At 37.3% G+C, this 19,962-nt stretch overlaps 1 protein-coding gene across 1 annotated transcript; it reads right to left on the bottom strand.

Annotated features, from left to right (window-relative positions):
* On the bottom strand, positions 1–10,020 carry LOC103464393 (NDUFA4 mitochondrial complex associated like 2). The gene is made up of 4 exons (XM_008408450.3): positions 9,588–10,020; positions 6,064–6,149; positions 3,162–3,225; positions 1–1,777 (listed from the first exon to the last, which is right to left on the bottom strand). Exons 1-4 carry the CDS (start codon positions 9,678–9,680, stop codon positions 1,721–1,723), a joined length of 300 nt encoding a protein of 99 aa, XP_008406672.1. The 5' UTR covers positions 9,681–10,020; the 3' UTR covers positions 1–1,720.
* Positions 10,021–19,962: the final 9,942 nt, after the last annotated feature.

Below are 19,962 nucleotides of genomic sequence, written 5' to 3'. Positions count from 1 at the left end.
AAAACTTCACTGAAGGGTTTATTTTTGCTCACATAGATGTTTGAAGCCACAATAAAAAAAAATCACCTGATTCCTTCAACTCATTTTTCTTTTCTTTGAACACAAAATCAAAATTTGTGCACAATGATGCAGAGAAATATCTTTGCCTGTATTCTCTGAAAATAGTCAGAATATAAACCAAATGTGCCATAATGTGAGCAGTTTACCTTCCTCTTTTATTATTTAATGGTTAATGTATAAAAAGGATCAAACCTTAGTTTGGGTTTATTCTGATACATTTGAAAGGACACCAACAGTGCTTTTTGTAATGTAACAATGAGAAATAATTAAGAATAGTATAAAGTCATCAAAATAAAAAAAAATTAAACTTTTATCATGAAGCTTCTACTAAAAAAAAAAAAAAAAAAAAAGCATATATTTATGTCTTAGTGAGTGTCATAAAGGTCAGTGGTAGAGCTGGTGCCACAGTTTACCATGCAGCGGTTCCGAGTTCAAATCCCATCCCTGGGCGTTCACTGCGTCTTTCTCTGTCCTACTTTCTGTCCAACTTTCAAAGAATAAAGGCCACTAGTCTTTTTAAAGTTATAGCCAAAAATTAATCACGAGATTCAGATTTTTAATTTTTCAAATGAAAATTGTATTTACAAAATTATAAGTAACATCTTTTTTTCATATTGAAGCTAAAAATAGCAAGTCAAATTATTTCTTAATGATCAATGAAAACATATTTGATGGCATTGCATCAAACATTACCATTAAACTCTGCTTAGTTGAATCTTGAGCAGCTTTTTGAATGTTTCCACTGGTGTTTTATTTAGCAATGAGCTCCAAGTGTTTGAGGTTGGAGAGGCTCTTTGCCATAACCCTAATCCTTCATTCCCTCCACAGAGGCTCTTTCAGTTTCAAGTCTGACTGGGCAACACCAAAGCAATAATATTGTTCAGAAGAAACATGTTGGTAAAATTAAAACATCAGTTTAAGCAAACATCAACCAGGGGGAATAAATCATTTTGGACTTATCTACTGTATGTATAAACCCAAGTTGGCCAGTAAGAAAATTCTAATAAATGTCCAATTATTTGCTCCTTTCTGTGGAAGAAAGTCGCTGCTCAAAATATGAACATGCTACGAATGTTATTGATTTAATACCTCACAACTGACTTCATCATAAACTGAATACTGCAGGAAATAATTAAATGGAGAAGCGGCACCTGAGAGAGACAGAGGAAATAATATGTTTTAATTAAACTAACATTAAAACTGTCTGATAGAGCGCATGTATCAGTGAAACACAGTCATGAGTAGTCATTAAAAATTATTGGTTATTAATGATGAATGGCAAACTAAACTCTATAAATACAACAAGCAACATAATTAAGCAAATATACATTGAATTTATTTATATTTTAATAAAGAATTCTCTTTGTGAATGAAATGTGCAGAACTCTTCATGTAAAGGTAAAGGTTGTTAAAGCACAGGTAATTTTATACTGTCTTCCATAAGCTTCATCTGATGAGTTGAATGTTACAAAATATAGCAGATCGCTCTAAAATTAGAACCATCTTTTAATGTTTTTCTTTTTTGTATTGTTTGCTCAGAGTTGACGTTGCAGAGGTACACACAGGGTTACATGAGCATGAAGTTTTACATGAGGTGAGGGGACAGCTGTAAGTGGAGGTCCTCCTGAAATTGGTGCCCCTGGACGTGCCTGGAGGACCTTTAGAAGTCGGGTCCGTCCTTCTTCAGGCTCTTGTAGTCTGTGTTGATGGCAACAAACTGTGGGGGGAAGGTGGAATACATTTAAATCTGCTTTGCTTAAATTAAATTAATCAGCGCTGTCTTCAGCAGGGCTGAAGAAGGGTTTTAAAATTGTACAAACATGCTCTCACAAACATGATTTGCAATGATTTTTTTGTAATTTTTTCCTTCCCCAGATTCTCACCCTGTACTGCCTCACAGCCAACAGTTAGGATAGATTGCAGTCATTTTATTAATTTTTTTACTGTTGCTTTTTTTATTGCACTGATTATTTTTGCTACCTGTACTTTTCATGATCAATCAAACAGTTAACGCTTCTCCCCTTTCTTCACTTTCACTCCCCCATCCTCATTATGGTTATTGTTTGGACATTGGTGGAATTTCGATGTGCGACCTTTGGCTTGCTAGTGAGAATTAAACATGTTTTGTCATGACCTTTTGTCTGCAGTAACTTTTATTCCTCTGGCAAGAACCCTGACTTTACAAATCTTCAGAAAAGTTATCTTTCCTCTAAAATCAGATCATCTACATCAGTGCAAATCTTATGGTTTGGTTGATTTCTTTATACTGAGTAAATAGTGTGTTCATTTGTTTCTTCTGATATACATGTCCTTGCAAAGTGCTACGTAATATCTCTTGAACTTTTACGTGTTTTATCACAGAAAAACAACAACCCTCAGTGTGTTGTGTGGGACACAAGTACGAAAAGCACCTCGGCCTCATGTCCTTTGTAGTATGTCTCTGCAACTTATAATATAATAAACATATATCTCAACTATCCTGTTGTAACTCTCACTGTGTGCTTTAAGCATGTGACACTGCTGCATACTTAATATGAGAGTATGCATATTACATGCTCATCCAGGAGCTGAAAGCTGCAAATAAGTGACTCGGCGCAGCCTGCTGTTTTGCTTAGATAGAAAACCTTTTCAATCATTATAAATAATGAACTGAACTTGACTTCATTGTTTTGTTGTTTACATTTTCTGATGCTGGTTTGAACAGTGCTCTGTGATATTAAGAGCTTCTTTACACAAACTTCCCAGATGTTCATTTAAAGAAAATGTAAAACTGTGCACTATTTTCCTACAACTCCCCAGCTACACATAAAGTCATAATAACTTACATTGATGTTTGCAGTTGTAACTTGACAGAATGTAAAAAAGTTTTAGACACGTGCTTAATTTTTTGAGATCATGTTTAGCTTGATAAAAAGTTTAAAGTACGTAGGTGCGATCTTCTTGTGATATTTTGCCAATGCTAAATAATTTTACTCTATTTAGGAAAAAACAATACACTTATGATGTTTGCTAGATTTTCTGTGACTCAGAGAAGCAGTGGTGGTTTTGTCAAGATCAGGATTCTCTGAGGCAGCTGTAAATTGTGAGATGGGAATTGTCACCTTGTACTGATAGGTCGGATCGAGCTTGTTCCAGGGCTCAGGGTTGTTCTTTTTGTCCCAGAAGCTGCAAATGTGGGATGATTCACAGAAAGAGAAGAAGGGAGAGCAAAATATAAATGTAAGAGGAAATAAAAGAATGGGTGCACAATAACTAAGGGCAGAATTACAAGATGTCAAATAATGTAACAAATAAGGGAAAAGAACACAAAGGAGAATGACGGAGGCAAAACGAGACTCACAAACTGAAGGGAGACAAAAGTCAGGAGAGGAAAAAGTGATTATGAGATGAAGTCAGCCCAGTGAATTGGCAGTCCTTTCCCTGTTCATTAACCAAAGTCTGGATTTCACAGCACTCCAGAGCGACAGTCCATTCCTCCACTTCCCCCTCCAGCAGCACATTACGGTGCCAAAGCACAAACAAATGGGGATGGCAGAAGGAGCGCGTCTGTCCCCCTGTGTGTCCATTACAACAAACACTGGGCAGCCTGAGAGGGAGGCAGCCACTGACCACAGCACTCATCACCAGCTGGTGATGAGGTCAGGCTTTATGGCTGACCCTCAGAACAAGAGGTTCTGTGTGGCCTGAAATGGGACGTGATCTATCTACATTTACTCTACGTGAGTGGTCACAGAGTTCACTGCAATTGGTGTAGCTCTGGCACACAAAATTCAATGTTTTTTTTGTTGGGTTTTTTTGTATATTTACTACTTGCTTATCATTCCATTTTTAAAAAGATAATTCAGGATTTTTATTTTATTTTTTTGAAGAGGCTCTGTTTGAAGGATCATACGTATTTAATGTCTTAACCCGAGGAGATAAATAACTATGAGATGAAATTACCAAAGTAATACTATACAAAAGAAACATCGCAGTTGTTTATGCAAATTCAAAATGTGCAAATCTTGAAATTTGATGATTACAGTGAACAGGTTGTGCACAATAGAGGTTTATTGTTTGCAGTGGAGGCAGAAAGCCTGGTACCACCAAATAAAACACTTCAGTGTTTCCAGACACATCTGTTGTATGTGCAAGGTTTTTTTTTTTTTAGTTTAACTGTATTTTTATCATAGTGTAATATAGAGATCCTGCTACATTTGCTATGCAAAAAACTAGTTGCTATATAAACAGTTTTGTCTTATCGGTATCTTGTAAATAAATGGCACTTGGTAAAAATCCAAACACTTACTTTGAAAATTCAGACACTAATTGTTGCTTTTTTGTTTTGTTTAACTTCTGTTTTCTTGCAGCTAAAAACACCTAAAGTTCTTTTGATTCATTGACTTCACCTGCACCCTCTGCAGGTGCAGGTGACGTTCATGCATACTTAACATGCGGCAGATGTTTTAAACACCATAGCAGGTGCATGCACATGTAGTATAAAAAAAAAAAGTCAGGGCAGTTCCAAAAGCTTCAGTTTTTGCTATGTTTTAGAAGAAGAACGTGATATATCAACCGCTGCATGTTGAAGTCATAGCCTAATAAAAATGATCACATTTCCAGCCTTTTATTTTGAATCTTGCATGTGTTGACATTTGACAGTAACATAATTAGAAACAATGGACGCAATCACATTAAAAAACCTCACTGTGTTCATCATAGTGTAAAAAGAGGAAAGATGATCAAACTTTTTCCTCAACAAACCTAATCCATGCTACTGGAAGACGTTTGTGTAACCTGTCTACTGCCAGATGGGGGAGACAAAATTTCTGCTTAGTCTAAGAGGCTCTTTGTGGATTATGAGCTCAGCTCTGGGTGTGTTTTGCTGAAGAGGCTTTTAGTTCACTTTCTTTAATGACTGCGTAACATTTGGACCTGGATTCTGCTAACACTAGCAGAATCTATCCTTCCATTTTATTTTAGGTAAACTTAAATCCTGTGTTGTTAGTTACTTCATAATCCCTAAGCGGAACATTACCACCCCCATGCTTTTGAGTTGGCAACTTTGCTAATCTATTAATTTTTTTTTTTCTTTTTTACACAGCATGTGTTTGGTAATTGTGGCCAAAGAGCTCCATATTGCTCCTCTGACCTACCCAGATGTGGCTGTGCACACTTCACCTGCTTTTATGAGAACGTCGGTCAGTTTTCCCTCTTGTGATTATTTTATGTTGATTGTCTGCGTCAGTGCTGCAGGGAGGAGCAGCGCAGTGCTCCACCTTTGTTGGCTAAATCCTCAACCAGTAGCTTTACAGTTATAAGCAAGGAGCAAAACAACATTACAACTTCATGATTTGGTGTCTTAACACAAGTACAGCAACCTTCAACATTTATAGGCATCTGTGGTAAAGTACTTTACAATCTAAAATAAAATAAAAATCATACTAAATTCACATTTTTACTGTAGAAGTGTAAAGCAATTTTTATACACTTTTTTCTATAACGCCACACTGCCAGTGCATAAAAAATATATTAAACTTGTTTTTTTTGGTCAAAATTACAGATGACACACTTGAAACTCATGTCAGTACTTACAGAGTAGACCTGACGCACATTTTAAAATGTTTTCTAAGAATTTAAGTAATCCAGGACTTCCTTTTTCCGGCGATATAAATAATGTGATTCTGAGACCTACTTCTCTCTCTTTCAGATGGAAAAAATTATAAAACATGCTATTCAAGTTACGAAGATTTTTTGAGCTCATTATACGAGCTACTTGTCATTGCACCGTTGGTAAAAATGTTGCTAAAGGGGTTAATACAGGAGGGATGTTGTGATTAAGGTGTTATGTAACAAATAGCATTTTTGCAACAACTGAAGTTAACATAGTGTCTTCATTGTGCTATAAAATGACATCTATGACACTATGTGGCTGGGAAACACATAATACTGCCCCATCAAAGTTTGTGGTCGTTTGGAGACAAACTGCAGCAGAAGTAGATTGACTACACCAGGCAGTCTTACGTGACATGGGGCCCTCTTGCCAGACGGATCAGGTAGAGCGTGGCACCTGAGATGCCCAGAGTCGTGAAGAAAAACTGAGGGATTAACTGAAGACAGGAGAGAAAGGACGAATTAGTCTCAGACCACTATGATACATGTCATAAGAGAACAGTGCATCCCATCACTCCATTGACTATATGAACATGCATTTGTGTGGAAACCATACACACACACGCATACAGGTAGTTATTATCATTCTTCTTTCACCTCTCTGTGCCCTTTTGCATATGCATGAAGCTCAGGCCATGTGCGAGGTTGCTCACTGTCAGCATGGGTTGAAAAGGCAAGGACACTAAAGAAGCAAGAACCATCATCTGCACGTGTGTGCGTGTATGTGTGTGTGTTTGCAGCAGATTTTCTTCCAATAACACTATACCTGTCAGATTGAGCAAAACACACACTTTCACACAAACTCCGTGAATACAGACACATACTGTGGGCAAGTGTGTGTGCAGAGGTTCTGACTGGTGACTCAGACGGGAATTAAAATTAAAAAGCATGTTAAGGGGACAGGAGGATTATGTGATTTGTCATCTTAAACATAAGCTTAGGTGAGAGAAACCTTAAACCGCGCCGCATCTATTTGTCGACACTTAACTGCCTTCTATTTCTTGTTTGCTTTTGCCGTGCATGAATCAGAGGGAGAGCCACACCGCTGGCGAACATCTGTTTGCGGCACAGACAGATCTAGTCAAGCTGTATAGAGCTGACAGTTTGATCAGGTTGAACTGAAGGATGTCTCTACTCAGCTGCATCCAGACATCTGTCCTCCGCTAAATGCGATGCCACTCGCCAAGTTGTTGATTAGAAGGATGTCTAATGATAAAACTTTAATTCTTAACAACACTGAAACTTCTGGTGGATACAGCAGCATTCCCTCAGGTACGCAGAGCCACACAGGACTGCTGGAGGAAACGCTACTCCCAGAGAAGAAGGAACATGCTACAATAACCTTTACTTTACAATCACAAGAATGAAGGAAATTATTTCAGAATGTTCCCTTAATACCAATGTGTTTAAAGTTATACGTATACAAATCTTTTTATGAATAAATCCATCGTTTTACTGTTTGGCTTAACCCATTTCACAGTGTTACTTCTACTCCTATTCAAAGATTAAAACTTTTCCCTTAGCCCCATGTTCATAACTGTGAGGGCTACAGGTTAAAATACACTATATTACCAAATGATTTCACTTGTATGCCTCCACACACAGATAAGCTTGAGTAATATCCCCTGTTAATCCATAGGGTCTAACATGATGTTGGCCCAACCTTTTCCACTAAAACAGCTTACGCACTTCTGGGAATTTCTTCCACAAGGTTTAGAAATGTTTATGGGAATTTTTGACCATTCTTCCAGAAGAGCATTTATGAGGTCAGACACTAGTGTCAGACAAGAAGGCCTGGATCTCTTAATACATCCCTGAGGTGTTCTGTTGGGTTGAGGTTAGGACTCTGTGCAGGCCAGTCGATTTCTTTCGCAACAATCTTGCTCATTTATGTGTTTCTGGACCTCGACTTTTTGTACTGGTGGTCAGTCATGATGGAACAGGAAGAGGCTATCTCCACACTGTTCCCATGCTGAACATTTAACATAAAATAACTTAATTTACTAATTGAAACACATAATACAGGTTTACACAGAATGATGCTTTTAAGCCTTTATTTCTGTTATTTATGATAATTTTTCACTTACAGCTGTTAACATTTAATTCCTTGGATCATCAGGGCAACACAATTTTTTTGTTCTCGAAAAGTACTTTTAATCAGATAAATGAACGTTATGATATACAAACTATGTCAACATATTTTGGCTCTAAGTTGATTTTTAGAAAGTAATTTAGGAAACTCATTGTAAGCTTGATTTATCCACTTCAAAACAAGTTCGGAAGCATTTTTGAAATCCATCCATCATTAGTTTGTCGATACCCATCATCCATCTCTAAATTCATTCATCACCGTTATGACTCCTGCAGCACACATGTTGTTAAGTTGAGCGTTTACCTTTCATATGCAACACTTATTACTACTTTGCAACATCAGAGGACCTGATGGTCAACTGGCTTGTATTTGCTCTCCTCCATACATATGCTGCTGCCTTTTGTTGGCTTTTGTTTTATAGATTGTCTTGATCGCACATTCTCTGTCTGCCCATCTGCCCTTTTGCCCGTCCACATGTCATCCATCCATCAGTTTGTCCACTGATTTATCATCTGTAATCCATTTGTCTGTCCATGAGTCATTCATCTCCTCACAGTTCAAGCTATTCCAGATTCCATGTTTAAACACTGCTCTCATTGAAACTATCTGCAGAAAATTAAGACAATTTCTTATTATCAAATTATATAGAGTTTAAGATGATAAATCTGAAACTACCACTTACAAAAGTGTTTTATTTTAACATTAAAACCCTACTTTTAGTGTAAAGCATCTCTACAGACTCTATGACCTTGGAAATTGGTTCATAGAGCACACACACACACACACGCACACACACCCCCACACACGCACACACACACTGTGTGCTGAGTGCAGAAGCATCAGCTCTGTCATCGCCAGAGTAAACACAAGCAGCAAACACACACACACACATACACACAGAGAAGCAGGTCACCTTTGATCTGACACATACACACAAACAGGGAGCAAATAATGAAGACATGCTCGTGTGTAGGAAGTCATCTACTGCATGGTTCTGATATCTTCACACTGAGCCACAAACTGAGAGGTTCACCTTTCACCATCCAGCCTGACCAATATAGGAAGTGTTTTATACTCGCAGGGGTTCGATACTGTTGCTGCCCTTATTACTTTTCTGGTGCACTGCCAAGCCAGCCCTGTCAGTCCATGAATTTGGGTCACCCTCAGTATAGCTCTGAGGCAACAGAGGGGGGGAAAAAAAAACAAGCGCACACAGCTTGTGTCGTCCTTTCTTCTTTTTATTTATTAAGATAGTAAAGCAAATTAAGAAGCCAGGGAAATTATGTGCTGTCACAGTGCTGGTTTCAAACATTTTAATGTTATTTAGGAACTCACACTCAAAGGTCTTTTAAGTTCCCAGAGCATCTGGAGCTTTCAGCTGAAGAGTTCACCCCTTTTCTGTGTTGGGTTTGTTGTATTTGTTTAAAAAAATTCTCATTAATACGTGTTGTCATGGCAAAAAAGTGTTTCTCTTTGGCAACACCACTAGCTCACACTGTTTGTACTTTTCTTTCACATATTTGCATTATATTGGAATATATTTCAAACAATATATGTGAAGCATTAATACCTTTGTTGCATATTGTTTTTCTAATAAAAAAATGTTTCCAAGTAAATAGAAGAAACTGTTTTGTGCATAAAAATTATGCATCCAGTCCATACTGCTTGTCTATTGCTCGCATTTGTCCTATAGTTTTAAAAATGTAAAAATCCTTACAATTCTGTCTAATCTCATTTCTCAGAAAGAATTAAGGTTCAACAAATAACATGTAATCCAACCTACCCCTGGATGTTTCTTGGCGTGCTGAATCATGTCCTTAATCATCTTTATTATTCCTCTGAAAATGTGTCCTCCTTTATAAAAGCCAAACCACATAAAACGAGGAACCAGCTGTTAGTCACTAACTGATGACCGTATCCATGTGAGATAATGTCTCTGTGCAGATTTATTGAAATAGTTTTTTGTTGACTGACGTACAGTTTGTCCCCCAGAGCAGTGAGACCTGTTGCCAGTCTCCCAGCCGTCCTGCCTCCCTCTCGTATAAGAGAGAGGGTCAGAGGCGACAGGGAGACAGAGGCAGAGACGTAAGTCCTAATCCTCATAATCACATCTGTTCGAGGCACTGTATGTTTCTACTGCAGCTCATCAAGTGCTCTGTGTCCTAAACTTTTTCTGTTTTTTTTTTTTTTTGTGATTTGGTAATGAAACAAGAGTGCAGAACAGTTTGTTATTGTTAACCAGTCATTGTTTGTAGGTGTTGGTCCTGCTTAAAACTTTCAAATCATCCCTCTGGTGATGCAAGATGCTGCTCTTTTTTTTTTTTTTTTGCAGTGCATCATGTCATCTCTAAGGAGGAGTTATACCAACAGCCAGCATGTCCCTTGGGTCCAGACCTTTGTCGTGAGCATGGTAATGGCAATTGATTAGTCAATGGTGCTGCACTTGCAGACTTTAAAGGTTCCCTAACAGCCCCCTGCAACCTAATGAACCTAATGTAATTAATGCCTTAATGCTATACAGAGTAAATTGCACAACCTACTGCTGTTCTTTGCTTAAGGTAACTGCTGTGTTCACATCATTTATCATGCTTATGTGAAGAGTGCAGAGTCACTGTACTTTATTTGTCTCCCATCGTCATGAATTTATGTTAATTTACAACCAAAATCTTTGCTTGCATAAAAGTTTTGGTTGTAATGAGACAGCTGGTCTGTCACATAAAAATTAGATTATATATGACAGAACCAACACAAAGTAGGTTCTTGATGAAAGATGTTCATCAAGAAGTTCATGGTAACGTTGGTCCCTCTGACGGCAAGTAGTTAAGATCGCGAGTTTTTTAAAAATCCCACAAAAAATCTTTGTAGTTTGCCAAAAGCCAAACGGGGAATCAAACTGGGCTGCATAAAAATATGTGGAAGAAAACTATAACTCCACATCAGTGTGAATACCATACAACCTCCAGTGTGAAACACGGTGGTGATGTAAATGCTTTTGGAGGAGACAAGGTAGGTGGTCAGATGATGAGATTATGGGTGGAGCTAAATATAGAGCAACTCCGCAAGAAATCCTGTTAGAGGCTGCTAAATACTTTACCTTCACCTTCCAGCAGGACAGCTTAATTCAGTTGATCTGGTATTTAAATTGCTATACAATTGGTGATTTACATGCCAGCAATTCTCAACAAATGTTGTCTTGAGGTACTATGTAAAAAGGTCATTTGAATTCTACCATACATAGATCCTAATTAATCCTGGTTATCAAACAGGGGATTATGTTCAGCTCATTATTTAAGAAGTTTGGTATATAATAAACCCCAAGCAAGTTGCATTGAGTCATTGACAGTAACTGTAAACAGAGTGCATTTATATGCTTGAATGGCCAAGTGTTATATTATCTGCATTTGACAGTAGGATAAGAGGGCAAAACAATAAGCAAAGCCCAGGAATTGAAAAGCCAGAAACAAAAACAGTATGAAAAGGCTTACATTTATAAAATAAAAAAATATGAAAGACAAGAAAGGACCATTTGAGGATTGGAATATGAGAAAACTTATATTCCAATTTATATTCCAATATAAGAAAATCAAGGGTCACCAAAAAGAAGGATCTACATAACAACTTTCTCTTTGCCACCATCAGACTGTGACATAACCTTCTTCATGAGCTCAGATAGTCCCCGCATTGCCAATTAGTCACCATTACTAGCATCTCTCACAGCTTTATGCTGTGGTGATCAGAGGGGACATAGTGGTGCCCACCAACAGCTGCAGGAAGCCCAGGGCCGACAGAAAACTAAGAACCGCACCCAAACCACACACAGGATTCTGAATATAAAAACAAATCAACATTCAGTAGAGAATCTGAGGCAAGAACTTCTGTTAAGGTGCTCTCCATTCAATCTGACTGAGATTATTTGTGTTAAAGTATTTTTCCAAAGAATGGTGACCAAAACTGTATTTTTCTGTATGTCCACAGGAGGTAGAGACATGACAAGCAACATACACATGTCATTGTTGAGTTTACTACCTGCATCACTTAAGATGCCCCCATTTTACCCACTTTTAACTTGTGCCTGCTGTATTAAAGTTGCATAGATGTTTGGGAGTGATTTATGCTACGCTGCCTTCATACAGCTATCTTATGAGTCCCCGTAAGTTGTTTTACCTGATGCTTTTTGGTAGAAAGAATGCTATTTCTGTGTACTACATGTCAAAGGTAATGGGTGTAATTTTTCACCCAGCAAGGATAGGGAGATTGATGAAGGTTGATGGGGAAGGAAAGGTGCTCAACAAAAGAGGTTTGAAGGAAAATGAGATGCATTAAGACGAGAGAGGTGAGAGAAAATGTCGATATGCGCTCCCCCATTCACTCATCACTCTCTCTTATTGTTCTCCTGAGCAGATTGCAAACCGAGTGTTTCAAAGAGACAAAATGTAGTATTTAAATGCGTTTCCTATTGGTGATAATGCTAAGAGGAAGGGTGGCTTTAATGAGATTTTCTTCTTATGAATTGATTCAGCACATGGAAACTGTCTAGAGTCCTGACCCCACCCTGTTTGCGGTTTCCCATAACCTTATGTCATCTGTAATCCATCGGGAATCACCTTTTAGTAAATTGTTTTTACTGCTCTTCAGGCTCTATAGGTTACTTTAAGACCGCTCTGTAGCACACATATTTAATTTTCTGTAAGGCATAACATGGCCTAAAATTTATCTAGAGATACTGGTTCGTTCGTATAGTTTAATTTGAAAAGGTTGTGAACAGCTGCTGGATACAAATTGATACGTTGGGTAATATTGAGGATAGTTTTATACCTACAAAAGGCCCAAACTTTGTGGTGGACAAATTAAACTTATGTTTGGAAATTGCATTCTCTGATAGCGCGGATCACATTTGAGCAAGATACTATACCTTCACATATTATTTTTAAAAGGTTAAAAATGGTTTGTTAAAGTTGGTGATCTTAAAAAACAGATTTGACCCAAATCTCTCTAAAACTGGCCATCTGTGGGATGTACTTGACAAACATCAATTCAAAGAGCTCACATTAACAAACAAACATTTCAGCAGACGTCCTCTTCCAAATTTATTTTATTTTATTTAGTATCATGTAAACAATTTTATCACAATGACTAAAATCTATGCTATTATCATAACTCCTGTTGCTGCTGCTGCTGACGACTCGGGGCTGTTCTGTTCAGAAGACGAGTGATGTGTGTGACTTTGGGTAAGGTCAACACTTTATGACTTATCACATTGGTGTTGGTATTTTAAAACCTTTTTGATTATATGATGACATAAGATGAGTATATAATATAAATGATATAACTTCTTGAAAATTCACCACTGCAATGCTGACAATGCCCAGAAAGTGAGTCTACATCACACTAATATTTGAAGCCTCAGCATTGGCTGCATATGCATTTTGGAATAGATTTTATGGTGTAGTATGTATATTCTTATGGTTTTAAATCCAACCTTTCTGCCAGATCAGGCGGGTGGCTGGATGGATATATTTGCTTCTGTGTTTCTTCCATGCAAAGAAACACAATTGTGTTTCCTCATAATTATTTGAATTATCTGTTTATACATTTTTAATTTCTCTTACGTGTTTTTGGTTATTTGTCTGCTTTGACTTTCTGTATGTCATATTACAATGCATTAGAGTAAAATTTCTGGTGGTGTGACAGAATCTGTAATTAACTAAACACATTTTTTATTATCAATATATAAATATTGAATATTTATATCCACAAAATAGACAATATTTTCAGTCCAGAGAGACTATTTGATGCTAAATTATTGAATGAATAGACACATGAGCTCAACAACAAATATATTTATTGTCTTTTATCTGTTATTTAGGTTTTTCAATTTGTGCAATGTGTTACACTTATTCAGTTTTAAATTAATCAATCAATCAAATTTTATTTGTATAGCACATTTCAGCAACAAGGCATTTCAAGGTGCGTTACATAATTTAAAAAACAAAATAAAATCAGCATGTGACATTGAAAATGTTTCAGGAGCCCTTGATCATTCACATAACTCCTTTAAAAAAATATACTTATTTAGAAATGTGGATACTGACGTTAGCAATGGGAAAACATGTTTTGTACTGGTTTAGTATTTTAGGCTTGAATAGCTTTGGTGACAGACCAACTTCTTTTGCACAACTTGCACACAACAATAGTCAATACAAAGGTTTTGACTTGGGATTTCTGTATAGCAAAAAAATTAATCGCGTTCAAAATTTCAACCTGTGCAATGAAAAATTAACACCTTAAAGTCCCTGACGTAAAAATTTTATGTTTTAAGTTTTCCAAGTTCAAATTATAAATCATTAAAATGTTTGTCACATTTTCTCAGCAGACATTTGAAAATATTTAAAAATACATATTTCTTTGCTCTATTTCTTGGACCTTTCTTCCAACGTGCACACATGGTTAAACACACATCTGTTGCGTAATATTCCTGAAGTTCGCCTTCTGACCCGTCACACACATCATTAGAGTTTCTATAAATTTTCAACAAGCTTTTCTGTTGTTCAAAGAAACCAGAGAGTAATTGGAGCCACATGTCTTTAGACACATCTGAGGAATATGGGAGGCTTTTTCAGACCAGGTCTGTCACCTTGGACAAACAAAGAGTAACCCAAACATGTGAACCCACCCGGATATCCTCCAGCTAATATATGACTGTTCTTGTGAGCAAAAACTCTTTGGTTTTTACTTCTAACATGTAAGAATTACGACAATTTTCCTGTCACAAACATACTTTTAAGGCCCAGTAATTTCAGGCTTAAAAATCACATTGAGTTTCTGTCGGTTTTGATTATTGTGAAAGCTTCCAGATTTTGCACCACTCATCAAGTCCACCCAAGCTGATTTGTACATGCAACCTGTAGTGAGGAAGTCAAATTTTGGTCAAATTTCCACTATTTCAGATGGAAAAATCTTTGTCATTACAGTACAATATATTCTAACATCATATTTTTGAAAAAAGCAAATATATTTCTCTCAGATAATTTCCATCCTTTTTGGCATGGTTGCACAACTGGCACTGTTGTCTTGCAGCAAGAAGGCCTTGGGTTTAAATTTTGACCAGGAGACTCTCTGCGTGGGGCTGCACAGTGGCGCAGTTGGTAGAGCTGTTGCCTTGCAGCAAGAAGGTTCTGGGTTTGATTCCCGGCCTGGGGTCTTTCTGCATGGAGTTTGCATGTTCTCCCTGTGTATGCGTGGGTTCTCTCCGGGTACTCCGGTTTCCTCCCACAGTCCAAAAACATGACTGTCAGGTTAATTGGCCTCTCCAAATTGCCCCTAGGTATGAGTGTGTGTGTGCATGGTTGTGTGTCCTGTGTGTCTCTGTGTTGCCCTGCGACAGACTGGCGACCTGTCCAGGGTGTACCCCGCCTCTCGCCCGAAACGTTGGCTGGAGATGGGCACCAGCAACCATCCCGACCCCACTGAGGGAAAAAGGGTTTTCTCTGGGTACTCCAGATTTCACCCACAGTGCAAAAACATGATTGATGAGTTAATTAGTCTTCCTACATACATAATGACTGTGTGCATGGTTTGTTTGTTCTGTGTGTTTCCATGTTGCCCTGTGATGATCTGGTGGCCTATACAGGATGTAGTCTGCCTCTCTCACAATGACTGCTGGAGATAGGCACAACCTCCAACTCCCTTAAGACAACATAAGACGATAATTGTGTATAGAAAATGGATTGATCAACTGATGGGTTTCCGTCTTGTTTGGTTTAAAGCAGGCCAGGAGTTCAGAAGCAGAAGGGAGTGTGATGATATGGGTCTCCATGTAGGTCGGAAGTAGTGTAACAGCCTTTACAAGTTAGTAAACGCCGGAGTCTTTGAATCTTAAGACTGCATGACTGATAAAAAACAGAATGAAAAAAAAATCAAGCTTTGAATTAAATTAAAGGGTGTTATTTGGACCTTCAGTGCCCTTTTTACACAGTCATTTGATAAATTTGAATTGTTTTGAAGTAGACACCAAATTACCACAGAAACTGTGTGCAGTGCAGTTTGGCTAATCAGTAGATGAAATGTTTGCAGCAGCAACAGCATGAGATCTGATTTTTAAACACCACAGAATTTTATTTTAATTTTATTTTATAGACATCCTGGACAAGAATTATACAAAGTAGAAGTTGAGAGGAGTGTACAACATCTGTGGGGAATTATCCATCTGCAAATGATCTGGTTTTAGTTTGCTAAAGTCAGTGAAAATGTAGAAAGTCATAGTCAGACTGTGACCGTCGTCATTTGTAATTTCTCTGAGCAGAAGGTGGAGGAGAAAGTTGTTTTTAAAGCAGATGCATTTCAGCTAATAACCATGTGTGACTGTGAGCATGAAAAACATCCCAAGCTGTTAAAAAACAAAATAAACACCAGCCACCGGTAGTGACAAATTGTTTCAAACATGTGCACAGATGCACACGTTTTACATCTCAACTGGCACACGCAGAGAGTTAACCAAAACTAGTGTTTTAATAACATGCAGGATGTTTTTTTTATTTATTTTTTTAAGTAGGAAAGTAGTGCATTTTAAATCCCGACACTGTAAGCAGCCGATGCGTTTCACACCACAGAGGTTTGGATGATGGTCACAACTTTGTGTGCCCAAAACTGGGTCCCGTGAGTTCTGCAATTGCTTTGATGCATATTTCAAAAGGACTGTGACATGAATGCCAAAAAAACATTGCCTCCCGTTCCTCCAGACACGACACACAGTATCTTCATCATTTCTCTTTTGTCATTTATCTTTCTCTACTGGGTCTGAATTCTTAGAGCAATTTTATTTTAAGTTCTGTGGGAACCCAAACACTGTCCTTGCAAATCAAGAAATGACATAGCAGAGTGGATACTGCTGAAGAAAATGACCAAATTGAAAACTTGAGTGCAAATCCATCAGGTGACAGAAATCTTTTTGTTGGCTGTTTTTACATTAAAAGCATTCCCCTACGGCTTAATTTAGTAGATAGTTACCACAGTAAGTGATTTGTTGTGCCAAGCTATTTCCTTTCATTTATTGTTTTGCTATTTAAATAAATAAAGCTGTTTTACTGCAAGGCTTATTCAGATATACAAAGTTCATTGAATTTAAATTGATTTAATAGAAATCAATGACCATAATATGACCAGCATAATATGTCTTCATATTATGCTGTTGCATCATAATAGGTTAAATAAATTAAATAAGAGCTACTGGAAGAACTAAAACGTCTCGCAAGGGATTGTCCTTTATTTGTCTAATTATTAGCATTAACAACAGCACCATATGTTTTCATAGATATGTATCAGGTTAATGTGGAATAAAAGCCTTCGCTTTATGTAATATTGAAATTTGCATCATATTTTAGCCACCTGTAGCCCCTGGGCAGGTGGGAAAAGTTGAAAATACAAACTTAAACAGTTCGCTAAAGCTACGACTGTATGCTAAATATTATTAAATGTAAAAAGAGCGATGGAGAGTTTAAGCATCCAAACTTTCAACAGTATAGCCAATAATTTACATATTCCAAACCAACACTGTCACCTTTCCAAGCTGAACACAGTGCAAAGGTTCAGCATGAGAAAGAGACAATTTGAATATGAGAGAAACCCTGTTTACAGTTGCAAAGAAAAATAAACCCCCACATGTTTTTATAGATAGCTATAAGAAAAACACTTATGAATGAATGGAAACTGTACTGTTTCTCTGAATCACGATGTCTTATCCCGTTACAGAACAAACGAAAAGATGAGTCATCTTATGTCTTTTACAGTGAAGTTGCTGGAGGCGTTTGGACACAATATTGTTTAATGTTTTTTTTTTCATCATTATATTTCTTTAAATTACATCAAATTGTACATGTGTTCTGTGAAAACATATTTATGTTTTAGATCACATGATCAGAGCCGGACCGGAACCGGATCAGAACCGGGCCAGTCCAGGGATTATGGGATGTTTAGTCTCTAATCTGTAATATTGGCTTGCTAAGCAAGAAAGCTGGAATATTTGTGATTTTGTGAAATTTGGTCATGAATGAGGAATATCAATCGGACCGGACCAGAACCGGTACCGAGTCAGTGTATGTAAATATTTACACAACTTAACTAATACATATTCCTTGCGACTACTTAATATGTTCGCAATAACTTTGCAAGCAGCTTAGTTCTGATAAATGGACAGGATTAAATATGTACTGATATTATCACTTATAAAAAAATAACACAAAATTGTTTATCCAGTCACACTTTCAGAGAAGAGACGTTCATACCTTTTGAATTTGTTTGTAATTTCAGGTCCATGTGTTTAACACATGCGCTGCATGTGCTAAAGCGAAGCAAGAACACATTAAAAGGCGAGAGACGAAGAAGCACAGTCAGCTAAATCATTTATAAGTAGTTTTCTTCTCATTTTCATCATCCTCTTTGACAACTTCACTTTACCGGAAAGTTGTCAGTTACCAACAAGCAGCAGTGTTTTTTATTTCTGAGCACATGACTATTGAACCAATTCAGAAATATTCTACAGCAGATTCGGCATAAGATTATCTGCATTTTTTTTTATATAAGAAGAAAACTTTTCCGGCTGCATTACAGATTGACTGGAGTGTCATAAATTCTGCCAAATAGCCTAATATCATAATATTATAGGCGACGTCATATCTGAATGTGAGGAATAATAGCCTTTCCTCCTTCTGTCTGCAGGTCTTGATGAAAACCTAATTTTATTGCCACAATCATAATGGAATTATCTCCAGGTGTGAGGAGGGCATTTAATGAAATCATTACAAAGGATTACTTGCTCTTTTTCATGGTCTTATTAAAAGAGCCTTTGTGATTGGAGGCAGAGTGTGAGAGGCTGTTTTTTTTTTCACACTCCACTCTGACTGATTGCATGTTTGTCAGGCTTGCGGCTGCACAATTTGTGGCATAAAAGCCTGCAGGGAGTCATAAGATCTGATTGGGAATATTGGGGGGGAAAAGAAGAAGGGAAGGAAAAAAAATTGCACTGGCTCCTGCTGTATTGATGTTTGAACACGGGGCTCTAATTTTCTAATTATCATTTTTTCAAAGAACACTTTTTTTCTACTGAACGTTTGTCTTTGATGCACAATTAATCTTTTTAGGACAATGGAGTTTCTTTTCCTCTTGTGTCCATCCCTCTCTCTGTCAGACTTCCTCTCAGTGACCTTCTTCATGAATTTCCTTCCAATTTTTCTCTATCTACCTCTTCAAGCTCATCTACTTTTTATTAACAGTCATTTTACTCCATCCCTCTCAGTATTGAACTGTATTTAACCTCCTCTGTAAATCCTTTTCCTACTTTGCCGCGGGGACAGAGGCGTACACTATGGATGTTAAGTTTAATGAGCAGCACAGCCACATCACTGCAGAATTGTCGTTCATAATTCTTTTGGATTGAATCTTGAATTGTAAAATCAATGCCTGCTTGCCCCTTTGCTCACTCCTGGCTGATATTTCTTTATATGACAAAGCAACTTTGTTTCTCCCCTCAACTTGTGTTGCCCCGAAGATTGACATACATCAGTGTTTGATGGGAAATCTATCTTTATTTGGGTCTTCTGCTGTTAAACGTAATAAACTTGTCTTTTATTAATCCCAAAGGAAAAATTGATTGTTGCATTTCATTGCTGAACACAAGAAGAATGTTGTGTTGCATTCCTTCTTCCTGAAGGCCAGCATAGACAGTTGTTCTTCAGCCCTTTTCATTAAATACGTACAGACTGGGACTGAGATGCTTTCAAATGAGCCAGAACAGCAGGGTAGCCACTCTGACACGGCTTGGACAGACACAGAGTTGGTGGTTATTATACAGCTCTGTTTAAGTGCTGTTTCCTGTATTTGCTCCCATTTTGAAAAACTCATTTCTCAAAGACATGTTGTGTCTTTGATGTACAGAATATTGCTTTTGAAAGGCTATGTTCAAAGGGACCCATTGAAATAACTTTTAGACAGGTATTTAACATAATTTTTATTAAGTTCTCATTTCTGTATTAGATATGTTTTTTATCAGTCGGATGTAATTATTCTAATGTTAAATGTCATATTTTCATTAGCTGTAATTGGAAAATCGTCAACAGGATTGTTAACAGAAATAAATGCTTGAAAACATTGGGCTATGTAAATAC

The sequence above is a fragment of the Poecilia reticulata genome, chromosome 5, assembly GCF_904066995.2.
Source record: "Poecilia reticulata chromosome 5, P_reticulata-male-v2, whole genome shotgun sequence".
In the NCBI taxonomy this organism is placed as follows: Eukaryota; Metazoa; Chordata; class Actinopteri; order Cyprinodontiformes; family Poeciliidae; genus Poecilia; species Poecilia reticulata.
The sequence above is the reverse complement of the archived record's forward strand: the minus strand, read 5'-3'. Positions and strand labels throughout refer to the sequence as shown.

Bases quoted from the DNA above. Each gene is read 5' to 3' on its own strand.
- LOC103464393 (XM_008408450.3), bottom strand. From the start codon at position 9,680: ATGTGGTTTGGCTTTTATAAAGGAGGACACATTTTCAGAGGAATAATA. The intron at 3,226-6,063 runs GTAAGACTGCCT...CCACATTTGCAG, and splicing joins GCAAGAGGGCCCCATGTCAC to CTTCTGGGACAAAAAGAACA. The intron at 1,778-3,161 runs GTGACAATTCCC...TTCCCCCCACAG, and splicing joins ATCCGACCTATCAGTACAAG to TTTGTTGCCATCAACACAGA.